At 40.6% G+C, this 25681-nt stretch overlaps 1 protein-coding gene across 12 annotated transcripts in view; it reads left to right on the forward strand.

The window, feature by feature from the left end:
* Positions 1-25681, forward strand: part of ARNT2 (aryl hydrocarbon receptor nuclear translocator 2) — a 200227-nt gene that overhangs the window by 67929 nt on the left and 106617 nt on the right. For all 12 annotated transcript variants that reach the window (XR_010590958.1, XR_010590955.1, XR_010590954.1 and 9 more), the window contains exon 2: positions 25352-25463. Coding sequence is in view for 5 of the 12 variants with exons in the window: in XM_065559322.1 (XP_065415394.1) it covers positions 25352-25463 (112 nt within the window). In the remaining 7 variants the exon portion in view is untranslated. The remainder of the gene's footprint in view (positions 1-25351; positions 25464-25681) is intronic.

Genomic DNA, 25681 nt, shown 5'->3' on the forward strand with positions numbered 1-25681 from the left:
CACTGCACTTCTTAATAAAAAAGACTGTTTTGCTGTAGAGATGATATTGCTGATTTTTCATTTCAGTAAGAAAAGTATTGTAAGGTTTGGGTAGACAAGGAAAAACGACGAAGTTCTAAAACAGTCACATGCAAAATAAGGTTATTGATGTAGCCAGTTGCTAGGAAGACAGATCTGACATTATTTGTCATTAGGAAGACAAATTCAACTCTCTGACTTTAATGGTTTGTGAAGATAAGGTGTGTGGGGTACAGGGTAACTTTTTAGATTTAAATAATTACAAAGTGAAGAGCACAGTAAATACATTAATTCAACACTAACTTATGAAAATTAGCATGCTAATAAAATCAATACTAGTAAGGTGAGAAAGGATGATCTTGTATTTAAGTCACTGGACTGGGACTTGGGTGATCTGGGTTTAGTTCCTGGCTCTGTGGAAGATTTTCTGTCTGACCCTAGGCAAGTCAGTTAACATTTCTGTGCCTCTGTAAAATGACTCCTTTTCTCTCCCTCTTTGTCCATCTTTTTAAATTTTTATTTAGATTGTATGCTCTGTGGTGCTGGTCCTGTCTCTCACTATATCTGTTATGTTCTCCTTGTCCCCAGTGTAGTGTTGCTTATGCAGTTTGGAATTGTTTCCCTTTTCCTAATAATAAATGTAAGTGCAACAAATTACATTGAAAAAGCTAGCAGAATAGCAATCCATAACAAATGGAATGTCTGCTTCTAAATATCAACAGGGACTTGTAAGGCCAGATACTCAGTGCAAATTGGGGTAAATTACACCAGGAGAGGATCTGCCTATTACAGTATCATTCTGAAGGGGTTTCCTAGCTGTGTGGATTGCTGAAGGCAGCCAGTATCCGGATTATACATTAAAAGATAATCTCCAGGAATCTATGAGCTCCTTTTTGAATCCAGGAGATACCAGTGTTTCTTTGGGAAAGGAGGCCTTCATAGTGCGCACAAGGGAAAATCCTTTGCATTGTAAGTAGGTCTAGGTATAGTACTGCTGAAACGTTTTCATATTCCGGAGGTATAGGAAGGCCTCCTTTTATTAACCTGTTTCTGTAATGCCATCTTCCTTCTCTTTTGTCTGCTTTTTCCTTTTCTTTTTTGTTCCCCTTGCATTTTTGTTCAGACCACTCTCCTTCTCGTCTCACTTTCCTCCTCACTACTCAATTTCCTTTCCATCTGGTACAGCCACTCTGTCAGAGTTAACTCTGGCGCTAGGCTCAGCAGTGTTCTTGCTTCTCAATGACTGTTATTTAAACAAATGCTGATTTTGTACTGTTGCTTCTCTCAAGTGCTAAGACAGCATTTAAGAAAGTTCCATTGCTATTCAATAGGTGGGGAAACCTAAGGGAAGTTGAGGCTTTCTTGTTCTAACCACTAATCACGCTGCCTTCCATGGAAAGCACTGTTTAAGTGCAGAGTATTATTATTAGTTGGCTCAAGATTGGGAACATCTGTTAAGTTAGATGTGCACTCCATTAACGCAGACATTTTGCTGTTTTGCTCAAGGACAGGTCACAATTTTGCACTTTAAATTAAAGATTTGTGCTGCCAGTCCTTCCCTCAGCTACATTTCAAACACATCTGACAAATCAAATCATATGCAAAAGTTGTCATCTTTCTCTAATAAAGCTAGTGGAGGGTTGAAGTGTTTAACTGCTGACTCTACTAGCATACAGTCTGTAAGGCTTTTAAGCTCATACAGAACGCCTGAAACAGATAGTAATTAACAACTGGATTGTCATTCATATGTTAATTACACTATAATTTGTCTGTTTTTCTTTGCAACTGGTACAGATGCTTGTTTAAATGTTCCTTTACACTTTAACGGTAGTATTTGCTTACTGGCAGACTCAAAATGTATCTGTAGAGTTTGTCAGTTACATGAAAATATTTTATGGGAAGAGACATACCAACAAATGACTGATGCTGCAAAGACCTAAAATACTGCATTGTTGTATTACTGAGGATAAAAAACCAAAATCACTTTCTATTGGATATACAATAAATGAAAAATCTGTTGATGAAAAATGGCCTCCAATTTTGTTCCCAGAAATAATTAGGAACACAATTTTGGGGCACAAATAATTGCATGTGCATTTTATACCACTTATAATTATGCACATGCATACATACATTCCCCCAGGACTCTTCTCTGGGAGGATTTACCCTTCTCCGTCTACCTATTACTGTCTAGGTAGATGGGTAGCTGTCTGAGTGCAGTAAAGTGCACTTGCAGTGCTGTGTGCTTGTAAAGTTTCACCCACTGTTATATCTGGGAGCAAAATCAGGCTGAGGTCTGGCCATATGTAAAAATTAGGGTCAAATTGTTTCAGGATGCAGGGAGAAGTAAAGTAACTTCTCATGATTGGATCATATGTCAGTTGTGAGTGGGGCTTCTAGATATTATGGCAATATAAAATAGTAAGAAATAGTAACTGGGTGAAACATCATATACTGGATCACACAGTCAAACACCTCCCATCCCGAAGAGGGACAGTGTAATAAAGTCGTGGCACACAGGAAGGCAGGTAAGAGACTGGTATTTTGTTTTCTATCCCCAATCACCTGACATGGGTCAAGATTAAAAAAGCTCCTACCCTTGTCACACGGCAGAGGTCAATATAATCTGCTGACTAGCTGCTGCATGTAACGGTAGCCACTGGAAAGTGGTTACAGTCATAAAAGTAGCTATAAAAATGGCATTTAGCTACTTCAGGGATCGGCAACCTTTCAGAAGTGGTGTGCCGAGTCTTCATTTATTCACTCTGATTTAAGGGTTCGCGTGCCAGTAATACATTGTAACATTTTTAGAAGATCTCTTTCTATAAGTCTATAATATATAACTAAACTATTGTTGTATGTAAAGTAAATAAGGTTTTAAAAATGTTTAAGAAGCTTAATTTAAAATTAAATTAAAATGCAGAGCCCCCCGGACCGGTGGCCAGGACCTGGGCAGAGTGAGTGCCACTGAAAATCAGCTCGCGTGCCGCCTTCGGCACATGTGCCATAGGTTGCTTACCCCTGAGCTACTGCTTGTAACTGTCCCCTTTGTGTCCTCTGAGTCACATTTGTTTTGTTTATTGACAAAAACAAGTTTTACTTCTCTCAGCACTGCAGAGCCAATACAGCTGTGGAAATAAGAGCTGGATTTTGTTTTATTTCATGCATGATCAACAAAATTGCTAGCTCAGGATCTTCGTTACTGGTGGTAATGTGAGAACACTGCTTAATTGTCAGAAAGCAGGTTGACCTTAAAGTGCTGTCAGCTAGAAAAATCTTGTTTTGAAATGGAAAATGTCTAAGTTCCTAAACACTAAGCTGTAACACATGTAACAGTAACCACAGAAGTCAGTGGATGCTGACCCCTATGACTGGCTAGGAAATAAATTTCAGTCTGATGAGTGCTGCTCAGAGTCAGTAAACATGGACACCAAGACGCTGTTTTACAAAATTCACTTTTGAGAGCACCTTTGAGATAGTCGGTCAAGAAATTTCAAGCACTGTGTCACCTTGAAAATGTTCTATGGCAACTATTGAGATGGACAATAGAAAGCTAGATTCTGTACCCCAAACTTACACTAACTTTGGTGAGACTGTGCACCAAATTAGCACTGTTCAGTTAATTTACCCAATTGTTTGAATACTCTAACACTTTGTAATAAAGAGATGTCTGTTGTGCAATGTACAGTAATTACTAATATAGAGTTCTAGCTTCTCTGTATAGGGGACACCTGTTCAGCACTTTTGGAGGAGCTATTAAAAATGTTAAGTGTTACAGTAACAGAACTTGTATTCTAAGTTAGTATAGAGCAGGGGTCGGCAACGTTTGGCACGCGGCTTGCCAGGGTAAGCACCCTGGCTGGCCGGGCCAGATTATTTACTTGCTGACGCGGCAGGTTTGGCTGATCGCGGCCCCCACGGGCCAATGGGGGCGTCGAGAAGCGGCACGGGCAAGGGATGTGCTGGCTGCGGCTTCCCACCGCCCCCATTGGCCCGGGACGGCGAACCGCGGCCAGTGGGGGCCGCGATCGGCCGAACCTGCCGCGTCAGCAGGTAAATAAAACTGGCCTGTCCCACCAGGGTGCTTACCCTGACGAGCCGCGTGCCAAAGTTGCCGACCCCTGGTATAGAGTGTCAGGTTGACAGCTCGTGACCCCCCATGTAATAACCTTGCGACCCCCAGTTTGAGAACCCCTGACATAGAGTAGAATAGCCTATTGTTGCTACCAGCTGTTGAGTTTTTCTCCTTTAGCTTAAATAGTAGAGGTGCATGCTTTTAATGGTAGGTCCTGGGTACAAATGTCACTAACTAAACATGGGCAAAGTTAAAGGTGCTAGGTAGGAGTAAAACAGAACTGCTTTTCTTCACCCTCAGTGCCTTCTGTCTCCCCTCTCCCCCAACTGCTCATGTGGTGGTGATGGTAATGATGAATATAAAATGTATCGCTATGAGAACTCTGAGTGATATATCAGTTTGCTTTAATAATGAGTATCAATTAACTTCCTCTGTCTTTGTTTTATCCCTTGGCCCGCGCCTCTTCCCACAGCCCCCATTGGCCTGGAGCGGTGAACCGCGGCCAGTGGGAGCCGCGATCAGCCGAACCTGCGGACGCGGCAGGTAAACAAACTGTCCCGGCCCACCAAGGTGCTTATCCTGGCGGGCCACAGGCCAAAACTTGCCGATCCCTGCCTTAGGGTCAAGAAATATAGTTCTCTCCTTTAAGTCTTATGCAACTGGCATATGAAAAGCGGAAATGATTTTGAAATTGCCGCAGTTTTGTGATGGTGGAGAAAACATACTGTAGTTTTGAAAATTTCAAAGGATGTTGTTGGATCTGAATTTCCCAGACATTGAGGAGTTTGCATGCCCTACAGAGAGTTAGGACCCCATTCCACCCAAGATGGAGAAGGGTAAATCCTCCCAGAGAAGAGTCCTGGGGGAATGTATGTATGCATGTGCAGAATTATATTTGGCATTTGAACTTGATCGTAACAAGTATTAATAGTTTGAGGAGAGAGGGAAATACTGAAAGAGTTGTTATTGAAAGTATTCAGTTGTTTCAAGGGTCATAAATTATAGTGTATTCATATAGATAGATAGATTTTAGTGAACCTTTTCCTTTAGAGATTATGTGCCACTCTCCTTTTATCAGATTAACTCTGCATTATATAGAAGTCCTGAACAGACCTAGCTCTGGGCTCTACCACAGCAGAAAGGTAAGCTGAGGTACAGAAAAGGGAAAGAAATCCTATACCTGATGTTAACATATTGCCTTCTCCAAACTCATTACATTGGTACAGAGTTTAGCCCAGTGGGGCCCTGTTTTGGTTGGGGCTTTTAGGTATGACAGTAATACAAATAATAGTCTAAGGCTATGGCTACAGTAAGAGCTTACCACGGTGCAGCTGTGCCACTGTAAGCTCTCTTGTGTAGCCACTCTAAGCCAATGGGAGAGAGCTCTCCTGTTGACTTAAATAATCCATCTTCAGTGAGTGGCGGCAGCTATGGCAGGAGAAGCTTTCCCACTGACAGTGCTGTCCACACCAGCACTTAAGTTGGTACACCTCTACCCCAAAATAATGTGACCTGATATAACACAAATTCGGATATAAAGCAGTAAAGCAGTGCTCCGGGGGGTGGAGGGGGCTGCGCACTCCGGCGAATCAAAGCAAGTTCGATATAACGCGGTTTCACCTATAATGCGGTAAGATTTTTTTGGCTCCCGAGGACAGCGTTATATCGAGGTAGAGCTGAGGTATAAATTATATCATACAGGGGGTTGGCTTATTCACACCCCTGAGTGACATAAATTATACTGACATAAGTGGTAGTGTAGACGTAGCCTTAGTAAGAGAAGTTTCAAAGCTAAAATTCACTTTTAAGGGAGAGATGTCAGAGAGTCTGGACCTGGAACAAACAGTGTATCCATTTTTTCCCCAAAGTGATAGAACAAAATTATTGATGATATAAAAATTATTTATAGTTTCTACCATATTCAGCAATAATGTGAAGAAGCCTGTTCCACAGCATGCTAATATTTAGAGTGATTAGAATCTTTCTTATGTGGAAACCAGTGTCGCTTTCCACATGTGAACTCATCTGAATCCTTCCCAGGCCATGAAATGTTGCTCAGGGCACAAACAAAACTCAGCCATCCATGTCCGTTTTGAACTATTCTTTGCTAGCCTTCTATGTATGTTATTAAGTCCTTCAAGTTTTCCTTCTCTAACTACTTACAATTACCTAATAGCTCAGTTGCAGGATTGATATTTGAATCACAACTGTGGAAGCATGACACCAATTGTATCTTTCATTGGTTATCAGTTTTTTGCTGGAGGTTAGGGAGAAAAGATGTAGGTATAAAACTAAAAGCTGCTACTCTGGAACCACGAAGTATCCTTCATTCCAGGGACGTTAGTTATTACATCTAGCATATTAACATTTATCACTCAGTATGCTAGATATGTTAGTGATAAGGCAAAACACATATCCTTTAATTGTCTTAACAAAATATACACCTAGGCCTGGGAACACCACCTTTTATCCTTCACTACTAAACTGCTACAGCTCCCATGTCTTTTCTAGTTTTAATATGTGTTTTGCAACTTGCTCTCTGCCTACTCATTCCATCAGCTGCTCGCTGCTTTTGGAAGCCTTCTAACCTGTTATTGGATTGTTACAATTGTATTTAAAAGTGAGGGTGAAATATTCAACACACCCACAACATTACCAAATGGTTCAATAATACTTACTTCATGCACACTTAAAAAGCCGAAAAATGACATGCACGTCTTTCAAGCGTTTGTTCATGTTTATTGTGGAAAGCATGCGTTGGCTTGCTAGAGGAAGGAAAAACACGCTGTTTGGTGTGGTTGTGTGGTGTATAAACTGTAGAAGACTGCTCCTTGAAATAGGCTATTTAGTCTATCTTTACAAATAAATAAAATGAACACTGAAAAGGGTCTTTCTTATAAAATATAGCGGACAACTACAGGTCCTTTGGTATGTAGTTATGCAGAATTCTGCTATTAGCTAGAATGTGATTGCCAAATCTGACATTTGGTGTGATTTCATGTTTCCTTTGTGTTTACATATGTAAAGTCTGTCTTGCTGCTCTTCCAGATAGAAATGTGAACAATTCAATTCTGTAAAGGATTTTGTGTAAACATCCCACTTGTTTGTAGAGAATTTTATTCAATAACAATTCTTCGCTTCCATGTTCAAAGCATCTACAGACTGTCTGTATACTTCTGGGAACAAGCGGCTTCTAGTGAATGTGAGGTAATGTTTAATCTGAATAAGGGAGCATGGAAGGAGGAACAATCTTCCATTACTTTAGATCTTCAATTGTTTAAAAAGCCAGGGAAAGAATGTCTGCTTAGTGGTTCTGACGGTAAATTGCTAGTGAAACCCCGTGATTGTAATTCTGGAAAATGCAGTAATAGTGGTCTCTAAGGGTAACAACTTCCTTCTGAAAACATAGGAAAGCTTACTTTTAATTTAATTTAGATCACGGTAACTCTGACTAAAGCAAACTGTAAGCTTTAATGTTCAGAAAACAGTTCTTTGTGATGAAGTTAAGCAGGACTTGAGATTCTCAACATTTGTGGCAAACTCTTGGGAGTATGGTAAAACTAATATTTCCCCGGAGATTCTCCTGTAACAAGGCTGGCTGAGTTGTGTATTTATTTATAAAGCTCTCCCTCATGTCTTATTCTGATGGTCACATCAACACCACCCTATACCAGAAACCCACTGACCGTTATACTTACCTACATGCCTCCAGCTTCTATCCAGGACACACCACACGATCCATTGTCTACAGCCAAGCTCTAAGATACAACCGCATTTGCTCCAATCCCTCAGACAGAGATAAACACCTACAAGATCTCTATCAGGCATTCTTAAAACTACAATACCCACCTGCTGAAGTGAAAAAACAGATTGACAGAGCCAGAAGAGTACCCAGAAGCCACCTACTACAGGACAGGCCCAACAAAGAAAATAACAGAACGCCACTAGCCGCCACCTTCCGCCCCCAACTGAAACCTCTCCAGCGCATCATCAGAGATCTACAACCTATCCTGAAAGATGATCCCTCACTCTCACAGATCTTGGGAGACAGACCAGTCCTCGCTTACAGACAGCCTCCCAACCTTGAGCAAATACTCACCAGCAACCGCACACCATACAACAAAAACACTAACCCAGGAACCTATCCTTGCAACAAAGCCCGATGCCAGCCCTGTCCACATATCTGTTCAAGTGACACCATCATAGGACCTAACCACATCAGCCACACCATTGGGGGCTCGTTCACCTGCACATCTACCGACGTGATATATGCCATCATGTGCCAGCAATGCCCCTCTGCCATGTACATTGGCCAAACTGGACAGTCTCTACGCAAAAGAATAAATGGACACAAATCTGACGTCAGGAATCATAACATTCAAAAACCAGTGGGAGAACACTTCAACCTCTCTAATCACTCAGTGACAGATTTGAAGGTGTCAGTTTTGCAACAAAAAAACTTCAAAAACAGACTCCAAAGAGAGACTGCTGAACTCGAATTAATATGAAAATTAGTCACAATTAACTTAGGTCTAAACAGAGACTGGGAATGGTTGGGTCATTACACCAACTGAATTTTTTCCCCCCCATGTTAAGTTCTCCTCACACCTTCTATGGGTCATCTCGATTATCACTTCAAAGTTTTTTCTTCTGCTGCTACTGATAGCTCATCCCAATTGATTGGCCTCTTACAATTGGTATGCGTACTTCCACCTTTTCATGTTCTCTGTATGTATAAATATCTTCTGTCTGTGTGTTTCACTCTATGCATCTGAAGAAGTGAGCTGTAGCCCACGAAAGCTTATGCTGAAATAAATTTGTTAGTCTCTAAGGTGCCACAAGTACTCCTGTTCTTTTTGTGGATACAGACTAACACGGCTGCTACTTTGAAACCTGTATTCTGAGAGTGTTCTCTTTGGGGCACCAGTTGGAATGAAAGATTTTACAATCTAATAAAAAAACCCACCCCACCCCTGCAATTACCTTCTGAACTTCCAAAAACGGATGGGTTTTTATTTGTTCCTTCTTTACTCACAGACATAAAGGGTGTAATACTCAGACAGCAAGGGAGCGAGACTAGCATTCTTCACTGCTCCAGTGACATTTATTATGCTGTTAAGGGCAGAAAAATCATAATCTTCCTGTGGCCAAATCTTTTCAACTGCAAAAAACTTCGACCTTTTTGAGATAATTTCCAACGACTGACAGACTCTGAAAAGAGTCAATACATGAGATGGTAGGGCACTTAATTTTGTAGAATGGAGTGTTTGGGAATCTCCATTTAGATATCTGTCTGAAAGAATCCACTGCTAAATGCCAGAAACTGCAATTTGGGGACAATAATGAAATACCCTTTTTAGGTGACTTGTCCAAGGATCAGTCACATCGGAACCCATGATTCCCTGCCCTTTCCTGCAGCCTGTAGACTAGACTTTATCTAGGCTTGGTAGAATTCAATGTTTATATAAATTCAATGGATAGTATTAATGTTTATTTTAAAGCATTTTTTCAATGCTGGATTTTTTTCTGCTTCATTAATAGAAAAAAATGCCGGCTAAATACTAATCAGAGGGTCTTTATTTACTGGTGGTGATGCAGGGTGCAAAAGGACACAACTTAATGTCTTGAACCCAGGCTGAGTTTGCAGAACTGGAGTTTAAAGTGGGGGAGAGAGGGTGGGAAATCTTTGTAGACTAAGAAACCTCAAACTGGAAATCTGGGAGAGAGATTCAATAAGTAATCCTCATATTGTCATTTTTACTGAGTGATTTTTCTGGCAACTGTACTTTAATTTTCTCTTCAGTTTGACTTATGATGATGAATAGGGATTTGGAAACACATAAAAGGTCAGTTCAGTATCATAACATTAAATAAATATCCCTTACTTGCTGACCAAGCAGGATTGCAGACACTAGAGCGGTCACTAAAATATTGTTTAATGATTCAGTAATTTTTTAATACAATAGACATTGGTTAACGAAGCATGCCCAGTGATACCCTAAATATACTGATAAGTATTTGATAGACCCAGCATGGTATTCTGAATGAAACTTTAAAAGTTATACATCTCTACTGCAACATAATTTTTTATTATGCAGATACAATTAATAAGTTACAAAATCATTTGAAAGATGCAAGTAAGCTATTTGCAGTGAATAATTTAAGTGGTAAAATTATTTAATTTTTTGCTTGATCAGTTGCAAGTTGATTATGATTTCATCAAAACTATATGTTCAGTTATTTGATGAAATTTTGAAAATGGTTTAGCTTTATGGATTACCAGTATTTCCAAGTATTTGACATTTGGTATTCAGTATTTGTACTCTTATGTTTGATGAAGTAAGTCACATGATATCTTTTGGTTCTCAGAATGAATTAGTGATTGAGCAAAATTTAAAATTTTGTGTCTGCTATACTTGTGCACATGACTTTCTGTGAATATTCATGCCAGTAAAACTGGACTGCAAGGATTCTTATGCAAAGCAATTATAATTGGAGTCTAGGAACGATGAAAGAAAATTCATTGAAAAACTCAAATAATTATTAGCAGCAATCTGCTGACAGTATTCTTTAGCTGAAAGTTAAAATTAGAAAAATTGTTCCAACTCCCACACTCAAGATGTTTTGGCAACAAGTTTGTATTGTAGTTGGCTTAACAGAAAGTATGGACAGGGATCATGAACCTAATGCATTTCAAATCATGTAATAAAACTTTCATATGACTTTGGTATTTTTGTGGTTGGAGATAACAGCTTGTGGGGGAGCAATGAAAAGGTTTGGCTTCCCAGGAAGGCTGAGTTACTGGTGTCTTGCTGCCGTTGGTTAAAATCAATCCCAGTCAACATTTTAAGTAGCTTTACTATCCATTAACTTTAATTCATTGTCTATTTACTACTATTCACTATGCTTTATGAAGTTAATAGAAATTGAGGGCACTCAGCACCTCTCAGAATGGGATGTTTTGTCATCTTGCTATGATTTAAACTTTGGAACAGCGCTGAATAATATTGATCTGGCTTATTTTTTTCTTAATATAGCACCATAAATATTCTAAAGGCAACTGTAAAATAATTATTGGAAATTGATTTTGTATGAACAATATAGCTCTGGATTTTAATGATCAAAAATAGACTTTTGGTAGAGATCTAAATCCACTTCAGTTGACCAAAGTAATTAATACTGACCAAGATGAAAAGTTAAAGGCCAGATATTGATGATGGTGGCACTGAAATTAATAGTGAAGTATTGATTTTTAATAAATAATTTAAAGATGGGTGGATTAAAAAATAGTGAATAATAAAGTGTTGAACAGTTATAATTACTTATTTGTCACAAAACCCAAAAGTTTGCTAGGCATCCTCCCAAATGGATAAAAAGAGACAATTTCCCAGAAGAGTCTGCAGGTCATCTCAAACATGATATAATAGGGTGGAGGGATGTAACAAGATAGTAAGGTGGGATTTGGGGAAGGAGAACAAGTAATTACAGCAGGCAAGACTGGAGATAGCAAAATTCTCATCTAGGTGCTCTATCTAGACAGAAAATGTCAGATCTTAGAAATGTTGTGGAGGAAAATGCAATAGGATTTGGGCACAGTCTGGATCTCAGCAAAGTACAGTAAGATAATTTTTTTGCTCACACTGAGACAGACTCTGAACTCTATTATACAAGTATAAATCCAGAGTAACTCCATGGAGGCTGTTTGTGTACTGGTGGAACAGAGACAAGAATCTCACCCATCATTTTCAAGTAATAAATAATGATGGCCTTTGGACTCTGTGTGTGTGTGTGTGTGATTTTTTTTTTAAATCTAATGCAATATTATTATGTGTAGTCTTCACATATTCTTGTGTTACAACTTCCACTTTACCTCCTGGTGTTTTGCTGTATGTCATCTACTAAGTCAGTGTTTCCCAAACTTGGGACGCCGCTTGTGTAGGGAAAGCCCTTGGCGGGCCAGGCCGGTTTGTTTACCTGCCGCGTCCGCAGGTCCAGCCGATCGCGGCTCCCACTGGCCGTGGTTCGCTGCTCCAGGCCAATGGGAGCTGCTGGAAGCGGCGTGGGTCGAGGGACGTACTGGCCGCTGCTTCCAGCAGCTCCCATTGGCCTGGAGCAGCGAACCGTGGCCATTTGATTAATACTTATTAAATGGGGGGAAATTGATCAACTGATCTTGAATGTCTAAACAACAAAACGAGGACAAATTAAAATATGCATCCCTAAAGATTCCCTCTGTACCTCTGTATGGCAATATATTCTGTGCTATATCAGGGCCTAGGCCAGCGTTTCTCAAATGCAGCCACCAGGGGCTTTTCTTGCGGCCACAGCCTTCTGGGCAGTGATGGGGGGGGGGGGGGGGACAAAGCAGTGGTCCCTCCCCGAGGACCACCAGCAGGAGTTGGACCCTGCCCCATCTGGAGGCACAAATGCTGGTGGAGGAGGCAGCTAGTGAGTCCCCCACCTTCCTGGGGATGTAGGGTTGGGCTAGAGCCCTGGAGTGGCGGGCAGCAGGCTCTGGCCACGGGGCTCCAACCCCCAGCTGCGGGGCTCACCCCCCATTGTCCCTGGCCTCCGCTGCCTCTGCCGACCCGTCATGCATTCCTCCCTGTCCCCCACTTCCCCTCTACCAACCTCTCCATCCAAGGCTTAATTTGTCCCTGGTCTTGCCAGGACTGAGTAAGTCTGCTGCTGTGAAAAATGACATTTTTATGTTTGTTAATCACTTTTCACAGCAGCAGATTTACTAGCTAGCAAGTCTTTTTAAAAAAGCAACCAAAAAAAGGAGAAGAAGCAACAACAACAACAAAACAAGAACCTGCAGAGCACCTTATTTGTGTTTCTGTTTTGTTTAGGTCCTAAGAGAGACAACTGTACGTAATTTTTATTATTGAGTCTGCAAAAAGATTCAATAAATTACAATGATTTGGCCATATGTATGTGCATATATATGTTTTTCCTAAAGTAAGTTAAGTATTTTAGGAAAAATTGTCAGCGCGGCCACCAGCAAGAGTTGGTGGCTGCACTTTGAGGTCACCAAAAATTTTGTTGTGAGAACCCCTGGCCTAGGCCTAGATCCTCAGCTGGTGAAAATTGTCATAGCTCTATTCACTTCAGCTGAGCTATGACACTTTGCACAAGTTGAGGGTCTGTCCCCTGTTGTTTAGATATTCCATCAATTCCATGGACAGATTTTCAATGTCAACTTTGAAGCCTCTGCAGATTGGCCAATGAACTTCACATGAAATCCTCACTTTTGAGAATGCAGATTGGGTCGTTAGCTATGTGACTACCCAATTTACACATGCAGTTGTCCATTTATGAGTGTAACTGTGCCTGAATATTTGACACTCAGGGTATGTCTTCAGTGCAGAGCTAATCTGGGTTCTTATTCGAGTGTTGACCTTAATTATGCTCCAATCCACATACAAAAACTGTGATCCACATTTTGCGCTGCTTTTGGGAGGACTGCTCCCATTCTCCAGAAAACAAAACAAAATTCAGAATGAAGACTGAGGGTATGCAGAGTTATCTTGGGCGATCAGCATCAGGAGGGTCTGAGCACTTGGGTTAGCCTAGCCCAGGTGAGAGTAGTTCTACTCGAGTTACTGTCTCCTCACTGATGCTGCACTCCTCCATGTCTGGGACTTCTGGGGGCATACCCCATGGTTCTTACCACTGGCCAATTTGCAGAGGTCGCAAAATCGGCTTTGAAAATCTGTCCCTGGAATTGATGGAATCTTTTAAACAACAGGGGCCAGACCCTCCACTTGAGTTAAGTGTCACAGCTCAGCTGAAGTTAATAGAGCACTAAGGATCCTTCTTTATCCTTTGCTCCTTTGAATAATTGAAGTCCAAGCAAATTCTCTTTTAACCCGGAGGGTAGCTCGCTGGAAGTTGTCGGCAATGCCATTGTACGTATCTGCTGGAGAGTGATGCAAGAAGTGCCGCCTTTCCCAAGCCGGAAGCTGTTAGTATGCTAAGAAGAGAGGGATGAAAAAAACAGGAATGAGGAGAAAAGGATGGGAATAAGAGATGAAGGTGAATTAGTGATGAACCATTCGCTATGGAGGTGAGAAGGAGTCAGGGAGCAGGAGCACATAGAAGCTAGTGCCTATATATTTGTGTGCAATAAGGTGGAATTTTCAGCCTTTAATCGTCACAGATATGTTGGGGATGAACAGAGAGAGTTTAAAAAAATCATGGCCCCCCAAAACCATGATTTATTCTTTTGAAAAATTCTATGAGTTTTAGGACAATATCATATTTATTTTGGTGGGAGGTGGATGAGGGGGTTCTGACTCCTGGCATTGGCAATACTGTTCAGCTTCTGTGGTTGGCAACTTCTCCAGTTTACTCAGGTGTTTCTCACTCATCAACTGGGAAAAGAAACCACCCTCTCATTTCACATAGTCACCAGCACTGATGGCTGTTACCGTGGGCTGAATCAAACTGTCACTGCAAAATGTGGGGGTTTTTTTTGGCCAGGTCTGCACTAGAGCATGTTTGGCAGTATAAGCCAGGTTCCCAAGTGAAATAAGCTACATTGTTAAGAGACACTTTTATGCCGGTCCAACTGTGTCTGCAGTAGGGCTTTTGCTGCTATAGAAATGTCACAAAAAATCACACATTTAACCAATGTTACTATATTGATAAAAGTTTCTGGTATTGACCTGGCCTTGAATTATGCAGTTTTGAAAACTCTGGACAATTAATATAATTAAAACAAAAATTAGAAATATTTTCAGTTTAGAAAAGAGAACTATTTAGAGTTGTGAATGGCTTTTAGTACAGTGTGCTACGACTTACACAGGAAGCAGAAGTAATACACTCAGAGAAACCTACAATATGCACATTTATGAGCACAGGTCACTGTTGCATAGACAAAGGATGCATTTTTAGGGCCAAATGTGGGGAAAATGAGGCCTCAGGCTGCATATAAAAATGTACATGCAACTGTGGAAATTGTGTGAGCTAGTGTTAAGTGTAGAATTGCGCATGGACCCATTTTATTTAAAAATTTGGCACCTAATTTCCCAGTTTACATCTACAAACATCTTTTCTAAAAACGCACTAAAATAATTAATTTCCTTTGGGACAGTTACTTCATGTACACTTTAAGTGTTAGATAATTATTTTTTTATGATTTTTGGCAGTCTGCTGTAATAGTTGTAGAATAATAAAATTTATAACTTCCTCTGTCCTTTTATGAAGCAATTAAAGCAGTTTCTTATCTAAAATTGCTGTTTCATAAGTGAAGTTTGTGTTTCCCATTGTAGAGCTTGGCTCTGATACACTGTTTATTTGGTATCGTAGAATATTCTAGACTAGTAAACTTTTATTGGGCCAGGTTCTGCCCTTGGATACATATCCATAAAACTTACTGAAGTCAGTTGGAATAGCACGTTCCTATCCAAGGTCAGAAATTGCCACATAAATAGCTTCATGCCCCGATAATATGGGTTTTGTTTTTAAGGTAGTATTTCATATCCATGCCTCAAGAATGGAGTATTCTTTCACTTCATAAGTTACAGTTATGGCCAAGATTTTTCACAAGTGATTAGTTATTTTTGGGTACCACCATTTTTGGGTGCCCAGCTTGAGACACCTTCCAGGGCCCTGATTTTCAGAGCACCCACCCACCCTCTGAAAATCAGGCCCCATTGAGATGTCTCAAGTTGAATACACAAAAATTGATGTACCCCCCAAAAATAGCCCAAAGTTCTTTGGGGGCAGGGACTCTTTGGGGTTTCCTGATGCTGCTGAACTACACTAACTCCAGCTCTCCTGCACTCTTATTAAAGTTCCAGGACTGCACATACTGCCAAACGTGCTATAAAAACAGATCCGTTAAGAATCACATACTTAGTTGCATGGTTTAACATTTTTCATATGCAATTAACATTCACCTGTGAATCCTAAAGATGATAAAGCTCTTACTTTAAACTTCCCCCAAATGTCCCTTTAATAATTGTATATAATAGAATGTCATATTATGCACAATAGGGTAACAGGAGACGCTTCATAAAATACAATGCATCTTGCTGGAATGAAAAATGTGACAAAATAGTGTCCGTATTATATACTTCGATTTTTTTTAATTAACTATTTTCCAGAATCTATGTGGTTAATGTAGAAAATGTTAGTAATTTTGCTGCAAGTAAATTGATCAGTATGCAAGATGGTTGTTGCTGGCTGAATCATGGACCACAGTTAAGGTAAACAGATCTGTGATGACATTTTCTGAGCAGAATACCAATGCAGTTGTATTTCTTCCCAGAGGTTTCTGATGTTTTTCATATGCGGATAAAATTTATTTCAAGAAGGCTTTGGTCACAGGAAAGAAATTCTTCTGTAGAGGTGGGATGTATTATATTTATTACTTATTTGATAGGATAATTGTGCTGAGTTAAGAGCATTTAAAGGTTATTGCTTCTTTTGCATATCATATGTAATGGTAAATTTTTCTGACCTGTTGTCTATTTAACCTACCTGTTAATGGTATGTATGTATAATAATATTAATAAAGTTGTAAAATTAATTGTATTTTAAATTTGTACTGCTGTGTGGAATTTCTCTGGGTTTTTCTTTCTCTGTAATTAACATGCTAAAGTGATGTGACTAAATTTACAATTAGATTTTACTGTAGGTGTTCTGAAATATTCTTCATGGTGGCTATGTTTTCACCTAGCAAGTTCTGAATTCACAAATGTGATTTTTATTTTGTTCCTCTTAAATGTGCCTATACTACATGGTAAAACCTTTTGTGATCTGTTAGTGGTTGTATATCTTCATGATTTTGAAAACTGTATTTGTCCATTACCTAAAGAAGTTTTTAGACTTTGCCTTTGTAGAACATCTAAAACATTTTTTATCGGTTTCTGTTCAAGGGACAGGGCACATGTGTTAACCTTAGACTAAGATTTACTCTGAGGTGATTGACATTTCAGTCAGTTTGTGGACTGGCAGTCAAATCTGTAACATTTATATTTATATAACTGGCATCTCTAAGGCTTAGGTGCTGCAACGGGGGGTGCTGCCGCATCCCCTGGCTTGAAGTGGTTTCCATTATATACAGGGTTTATAGTTTGGTTCACTGGCTCTCAGCACCCCCACTATACAAATTGTTCCAGCACCTCTGCTCTCAGGTTTAGTCATGCACTGATATTTAGTTCTAATGTAACCTATCATATTACAATGAATTGTAAAGGATTAAAGAACACTGGAAAGAGCATCCTCAATGGTCCCCTAATAGTTAGTAGCAAATATTGCACTTGTCACAAGATTTGGAAGTTGAAGTGTTTCGGAGCCCATTGAAGTCAGTGGAAGGATTGCCATTGATTTCAGTGGGCTTTTGGGTTAGGGCCAGCGTTGCCTATGCAGATCATGCATGTCTTGGTCTGAAGCAAAGACTGTGTAATACACTGACTGAAAGTAATGTTGGGTAATGGCCGTTCTAGATGGGAGAGAGAGTGTTCCTTTGGGAATTTCAGAGCTTCACAAGAAGCAGAGGTTTCTGATTGCAGTAGCAGAATCTCCTCCTCGGCTAGATGATACAAATTGTAAAGATGTGCAACTGGTCAGCTTTGCTCCTCTGAAATCTCTGTCTGTCTAAAAGCCGTAAGCATGTACTGTACTAGAGCTGAGCTAAAGCGTCAAAATTCAAATCCAGATCTGGAGGTTGAATACTCAGAAGCTTGGGAGGTGTTTTGAATGTGAGATTTTGGCTTAGGGGCCAATCTCTGGTAAGTAACATTCAACTAAAAATAAAATAAAGTCAATAGTTTCCCCCTAAAATCCAATCCAGTGATCTTGCTGCACTAAGATTGCTGAGGCTTAGACCCTCAATTGTTGTGTTGGAGGATAGCACACTAGTTCATTCTCAGCAGTACAAAGAATTGAAACAGGTTGTTGTAAAAATCACATACATATATTTACAAATCTATTTAAAATAAACCTTCAGACCAAATTTTACCTGATTTTGTGTTTCACTTTGTGGAGTAAGTGTAACTTTTATAAGTAACATAGACCTAAAACTTTATAATAAATGCCAGAACAAATACAAAACATCTTTTATTTGGAGCTGGAATTTGTATAATGTACATTTAAAAAAATGTACTTTTTTTTAAATGTACATTTGTAAAAGGTCCTTCATTTCAAAAGATCCCAAAGCACTTTGGCATGACCTACATGCAACACCAATGAAATACAGCCATATTCCGTAAGTGTGGAAGTGGCAGCAAAGAGGTCTATAGCCATGAATATAATTCTAGACACAGACTCACAAGGCCGATTCTGTCACTCTTGCTCACATTGAGTAGTACCGTTCTTCTTGAATTCATGGGACTACTCATGGACTGATGTACAAGTCAACATGAGTACAGGTGGCGGGATCAGACCTGTGGATGACGGAGATAGAAGAGAAGTCTAATCTGTCATTGGAGATTATTCCCTACTAAATGAGTGTTTTCTTGAATCCTAATTTTAAGGCATTTGGATACTATTTGGATGAATTTTGGATTACTTTACTTTTTGTACCCTGATAATGAAATAAATACCCTGTGAATTTTCTCCTTTTTGTGATTAATTTTCATAAAGAAATAAACAGTAAAAAAATACAAACAGGTAAATGATTCACAGTTTGTCTATGTTACCAAAAACCACACATTTGACAGGCTATCCAATAAAATTGTGTAGTTACACAACTTTACAGCTGCAGGACCAGACAGTACAAAATCAGACAATATTACATGGACATAACATGGTAAGATGGGGTAACAATTTAAAAAAGAAAGGTGGGGATAAGGAAAGAAGGGGATTGAAGGGGGTGGGAAGAGGGAGGGAAAAAGTGGAGAGGTCAAGTGGAATGAAAGTCTGAGATTATTTGAGCTGTCTCAGCATTCAAATGTATTCAGAAACTGGGTCCAGATTTCTGTTGAAGTCATATAATTGCTCTCTGTGTCAATAAACTATTCTCTGGTTTTGCTGCTAACTCAGATGGGTCTGAATACCACCATTGCTCTTTACTGGGTGTAGGCCTGTTCCTCCATTTTTGAAATCCTGTGATTTGCAATGCAAAAGCAAATGTCTTACCTTTAAAAACAGTTTACAACTGAGAGACTTTTTTTTTGTTTTTGTAAAGCTATTTAAAGTATTTGCACAGATATTTTTCACTCTCCTGGGTCCGCAGTGTTAGGCAACATTCATGGTCAAACTCCATGTACATATTTCACTTTGACCATTACTCCCTCACACCTTTTAAATACGGGATATGTATGCTAGATATGCCCTTATTTTTGTTCGCAAAAGAAGAGTCTTCCCAACCTAGGAAAGAGCCCAGCTCATTTCTTAATACACAGGGCTGAGGAAATACTTCTGTTTGAGTTAACAGTAGCAACTGTGTATGAGCCTGAGAGCTGTATCTTTCTGGCACTTTATTGACAAGTACCACACATCAAGCGCTTCCATTCTTTTTCGGGTGCTTGCTCATGTTAATTCCATTCTCGGGCGCTGGTATTCTACAAAGATTGAACAAAGCCATTCTGTAAGTCAGCACAGTTCGTTGCGGTGGCAGACAGGATGAAAGATCGTCCAGTGTCTGCTTTCTGCCAAAGCCAGCGTCGTCTTCTTGAGCTTGCTAAGTCAGCGCGCAATGCGACGTGAACATGTGGACAGACAAGCAGGTAGCGGCCCGACAGATCTCTTGGGTCGGCACCTGTGCCAGGAAGGCTGCCAATGACACCTGTGCCCTAGCTGAGTGCGTCATCACGGTTGCCTGCGGGGGCACCTTTCTCAGCTCATAGAAGTAGCGGATGCAGGCCATAATCCAGGACGAAATTCTCTGAGCAGACACTGGATGACCTTTCATCCTGTCTGCCACTGCAACGAACAACTGCATTGACTTATGGAATGGCTTCATGTCTATGAAGAATGCCAGCTCCCTAGAATGGAATGGACATGAACAACACAGCTCAAAGAATAACAGTTCCAAAAAGGTGAGTAACTGTTTGTTTTTGGTTTTTTTTTCACACCCAAACAACCAACGCTGTAACTGCCCGTGCACTTTCGGACTTTGGTTCTATTACACCACAATAGCTCAGTTTACCCCCATGGAGCTACTCCAGGTTTATACTGATGTAATTTAGATCACTGGCGGGTATCCCCTTCTGATTTTCTGGTGTCCTTTTTTTCTGCTGCACTCCCTCTTCCATACAGCGGAGGGCTCCCTGCAGCAGTACTTCTTGTGGCCTGCTTGCCACATCACTTCTATTCTGTCAGTAGGTTTCGCTTAGTACAGTACCATGTAGACCTCTCCAAGCTTGTTAGCTTCATCTCTGGTGTCCTTCAGTGTCAGCAGGTCCAGCCTCAGAGAAAACTGGCTGTCCAGTCACATTTTCCTTGTGGCTGTAGCTTCCACAGACAAGTACCTCATTTTTTGAGGCTGCATGTTCCTGTCCTCTTTGCTTCTCTGATCCATCCAACTTCTAATCACCCTGCTCCCCATGGAGCCCTAGGATCTGCTTTCTAGCATGTGAAGGAGAAATTATATTGACAACGAGCTGCTTTAAGCCATGATGCATCCTGCATTCTAGAGCCATTGTGAAGTCCATAGTGGTCACGGTCACAATGTTTTGTGTGTGTATATCAGGGGTCGGCAACGTTCGGCACGCAGCTCGCCAGGATAAGCACCCTGGCGGGCCGGGCCAGTTTTATTTACCTGCTGACGCGGCAGGTTCGGCCGATTGCGGCCCCCACTGGCCGCGGTTCACCATCCCGGGCCAATGGAGGTGGCGAGAAGCCGCAGCCAGCACATCCCTCGCCCGCACCGCTTCTCGCTGCCCCCATTGGCCCAGGACGGCGAACCGCGGCCAGTGGGGGCCGCAATCGGCCGAACCTGCCGCGTCAGCAGGTAAATAAAACTGGCCCGGCCCGCCAGGGTGCTTACCGAATGTTGCCGACCCCTGGTGTATATAGTGCTGTATTGATATGCATGCAAGCATATCACGTCCACAAGCTGTTCCCCACAGCGGGTTTATTTGAGTTGTTTTTATGAATGGCCTGAAACTTCCCTCTGTGTTTTCAGTTTTGGTATATTGACTTTCTGGGGTTTGATGGGCTTTTGCTTTCCATGCTTATAGTTCCTTGAGGACATGCATGAAAAATTACATGAAATCTGTTGACTCTGGAAGTAGCTCTTTGGTGTGACTTGTTGGAGATTTAAGCTTCCTAGTGAGCAAGGCTCCGTTCTTACTGTTTTTCCTGGATGGATGAGAGTTTCAGGTGCTTGAGGAATTCCTCTTTATGAACGAGTCCATGATTGTGCCTAACTTCTAACCAAATCTCTCCTTTTTGTTTGTTTGTTTGTTTGTTTGTTTGTTTTTCGTGGAAAGGATTCAATATTTGGATGAACAGGTAGCCGCTAGGGTTAATCTCCATTGTACATAGCTCTTTAGAAGGACAAATAGATGTTCATTTCAAAGACCTGAAACAAAGGTCTCTACCTACCATGCCTTAAGTCATTTGGTTAAAATCATGTATTATTAACAGATGATCAAGATGCCAGCAAAAAGCCATACTGCTTGATGAATTTCTACCACCTGAGCTGAGTGTAACAAGTTCACCATGCTGGAAACTTCAAGACCATGTAGATAGTCCTTGCCTCACAGTTCTGAATGCATTCCTGTGTGGTCATAGGCAGAAGAGGCAAAGTTATCCAAGTTGCTTCTTAGCGAGGTCCACTTCCTCTTAGGGTCTGCTCGCTACATCTGCTGATTGTTTGGAAACTTCTGCTGGATGGAGAGGACAGTGAAAAGTGACAAGCACTATTTTCCTTCTCTCACATCTTATGTCACCCCCTCCCCCTTTGTATTCTGAGGGATCCTTTTTGGGTTGAGAGTTGTCAGATTTAAAAATAACTGAAGGGCTGAGGAATCTACCCTTCTGTATCTTCTGTCTTCCACTAGTCTTTGTTGCTTGGTAGAAAGCACTGTAATGCTGATTGCATACAGTCTTTCCTAGGATGGGAGAAAAAGAAGGTCTCTAACAAACTAAATTCCTAGTGAATTATTTTACCTTCTTAGCTGTGAAGCTGAATGCCCTTCTCTTTGCATCCTGAGACGCTTCAGCAGTGAAGTTAATGCTTGGAACAACTCACGAGGGGCAATTACTGCCGATTTTATTCACATGTGTAGTACGTTAAATTCAGCAGGACTCCTTGAATAAGCAAGGTGAGCTGGTTGGAATGCTGTCAAGGGTGGAATGTACTGTTGGAGCAGTGGCAACCGCATTTCTTGTTAGTAAAAAGACCAATAATTAGATGCTACTTATTCTATAGATTTTTAGACTCTTTTGGGGTCTAATGTGCTGAGTCCATTCTGACCCTCTTACCCTCAACATGTCATTTCAAGGTACTGTATGTGCTTTATTTTGTATCGAAGGAAAATAGTGCTGTACAAATGCCTCATCACAAATCAGTGTTCACGTTTCTTTTCTGGTATTAAAAACTAATAAAGGATGTTTTGGGATTTATTTGAAATTGTGTTAAAATATCCCTTTTTGCTCTAGAGCTGCAAGCTGGTTAAAAGAGCAGTCCTCTTAGTGGTGTGTATTTCAGTGTTTCTCTTAGTGAGAAACACACTGTAAGAGCGTACTTATTAGGGTTTTAAAATCTGCTTTAACAAATGAATCAGCAGAGCAATTGAAGATGACCATCAGCTATATGTCTCAAATGTGAGGTGATTGTCAGTATATTTCATAGATAACTTATTTTCAGAAATAGTAGTTTAGCTTTTATGTTTTAGTGCCTTTATGTAACTGTACTATGTCTTTCTTATGGTACTGGAGACACATCATTTTTTTTTTTTTAAATCCTTGACTGCATTTTTTGAAGCATATTATTTTAAGTTCCCTGCTCTGTTGCTTCTTGGTCGAAAAGAAGTGCAGCAAATAAAATAAATGTGCTAGAAGAAATTCCGAACAGCAATGAACAGAAACAATGAGACTGAAAATGTACATTATTGAATAATGGATTTGAATAAAATATGTCAGGAATGAAGTGCTCTCCAAACATGAAAGAAAATGCTGTTTAAAAAGAGTGGGTTTCTGCTTCCCCGTCACAGTTGGTTTTTTGTGTTAGTATGTTGAGAAAAATAACAGGATTTCTCGAATAATTTGCTTTCTGTTAATAAACTTTCATAGGCCCAGATTCTTCTCTGTTTTTAGGGTTGGTTTATGGCACGTCCCTAAAGCTGGTGTAGGCTGGTCGGTCTAATGGGGTCCATTTGTGGAGTGGAGGCAACACTACAGCTTTGACCTTTCTTAGAAGCCCCTTGTTATAGGATTTTACCTCCCCACCCCTAGAGTTGCTGTCTTGTTTTTCGCTCTGTTACGAAACATCGTGGCTATGGCACTGAGTAATGAAAAAAGAGAACCCTCAATCCCTGCTCCCCAAATCAATAAACTTCCACTGAAGACGTAGCAACATTTTCAACCAGGGATGACCAGATGACCAAAAATGCCTTTGCCAACCCTGAGATGTGTGGTTCTAAATTATATTTAAAAAAACCCACAACGTTTTAAAATATTGGAATTAGTATTTAGGATTGAAGTTTGCAGTAGAATGCATTTTGAGGGGCAGGGAGTAATGAGGTGCTGTATGTGAAGGAGAACATTTTTTTTTTTTTATCATCCAGTCTCTTTCTCCTCTTGATGTGTGCTCACTCTCAGTAGATTCCTCTCCATCCTTCTGCAAGCTCCAGCCTACCAGCTGTTTTGGGGGAAGGGAATAGTAATAAAATACATCCAGTTTGCACAATCCTTGTACAGTTTAACAAAACATTTTTGGGTTTTTGTTTTGTGACTGCTAGACATTGTGACCTTTGGTTGGTAGTATCTCCTCCGCATGCTAGAGCAAATAGTCTGTGAAATCTCTGTGCTTTAGAGGGAGAGAGAATTTTCATTTAAATTATTTTATAATGATTCCACAGAGTCCATACATATACTTAATCTATGGGATAGAAAGAAGGGAAAGAACTACATTGTTCTGTTTTCCTATAGTGCAATGTTTCCCAAACTTGGGACGCCACTTGTGTAGGGAAAGCCCCTGGCGGGCCGGGCCGGTTTGTTTACCTGCCTCGTCCGCAGGTCCGGCCGATCGCGGCTCCTACTGGCCGCGGTTCACTGCTCCAGGCCAATGGGAGCTGCTGGAAGCAGTGCAAGCCGAGGGACGTACTGGCCGCCACTTCCAGCAGTTCCCATTGGCCTGGAGCAGCGAACCGTGGCCAGTGGGAGCTGCGCTCGGCCGGACCTGCGGACGCGGCAGGTAAACAAACCGGCCCGACCCGCCAGGGGCTTTCCCTACACAAGCGGCGTCCCAAGTTTGGGAAACACTGCTATAGTGTATTTCATTCTGAAGTATAATAAAATGTTTCCCATCCAATTGCTGTCTTTGGATAATAAAAATGCCTTTAAATTCTGTGATCTCAACATACTTTACTAAGGTGAGTGTTGATATCCCCATTTTACAGATTGAAAAGCATGGCATGGAGATCGAATTAGCCCAATGTCGCACACAAAGGCACTGATAGAGATATGAATAAGAACCTAGAGTTCTTCCAGGAAGTGTCTGCCTTCCTGTATTTTTTATAGCGCCTTGCATTTTGGGACATTAATTCTGATCAGGGTCTCTAAATGCTACTAGGACGTAAATAACATCTCCTGAGGCCCCATCTCCTGCTCTAACCACTAGACCTCATTGCCTCCCACAATTACCAGCCTATAGGGTTTGTCATACTTTTAAATATTGAATTTGAATATATTTTAAAATTTTGCCTAATCTGGATAAATTATGCCCCGTCACTTATTTCATTTCAGTAGTTTTGTATTGACAAAAAATTCCCTGTGAGGAAGCTTAGGTGTTGTGAGAGAGTGCTAGGCTTCATTGGCAGCTCCTGTGCAGTAGGGAACAAAAGTACAGTGAGTTAATAGGTAAGTGAAATACACAGCTTCCTGTGTATGCCATGATTGTGTCTCTCTCAATTGCACTCAGGATGTCTATTGACAAAACTGAAGCTATTGCAAGAGTGTAATGAATTTGCCATCATTTGTACAGTCCTTTAAACCACAAAGAATAGATTTGTCTTCATTTAGAAATAAAAGGAAAGATCATTCCACACTGACTGGTTTTTAAAAGAGCCTTCTTATGTCCTTATCACTGGCTGCTCCTTTCATAGTGGATAACATGATTTTCATTCTGTATTACAGAAATGGCTTCAGATATTCCTGGATCAGTGACATTGCCGGTTGCACCTATGGCAACAGGACAGGTGAGAATGGCAGGATCCATGCCTGCTAGAGGAGGAAAGAGGCGTTCTGGGTAAGTTATTTCATTTTATCAGTGGTGAAACTGAAAACTATGTGCATTCATAAATCAAATGCATACATGTACTAATATGCGTCACAACACTGGCTAGTATGTTTTGGTTTTCTTTTCACCATGTATGTTGTTGTTGTAAGATTGAACTTGCTGATGTGTGTGTATTTTGTTTAGTGATGGGCAAGCCTCAAAAGAATCAGAATCATGGAATATCAGGG

This window comes from Chrysemys picta, chromosome 10 (assembly GCF_011386835.1).
Source record: "Chrysemys picta bellii isolate R12L10 chromosome 10, ASM1138683v2, whole genome shotgun sequence".
NCBI lineage: Eukaryota > Metazoa > Chordata > Testudines > Emydidae > Chrysemys > Chrysemys picta.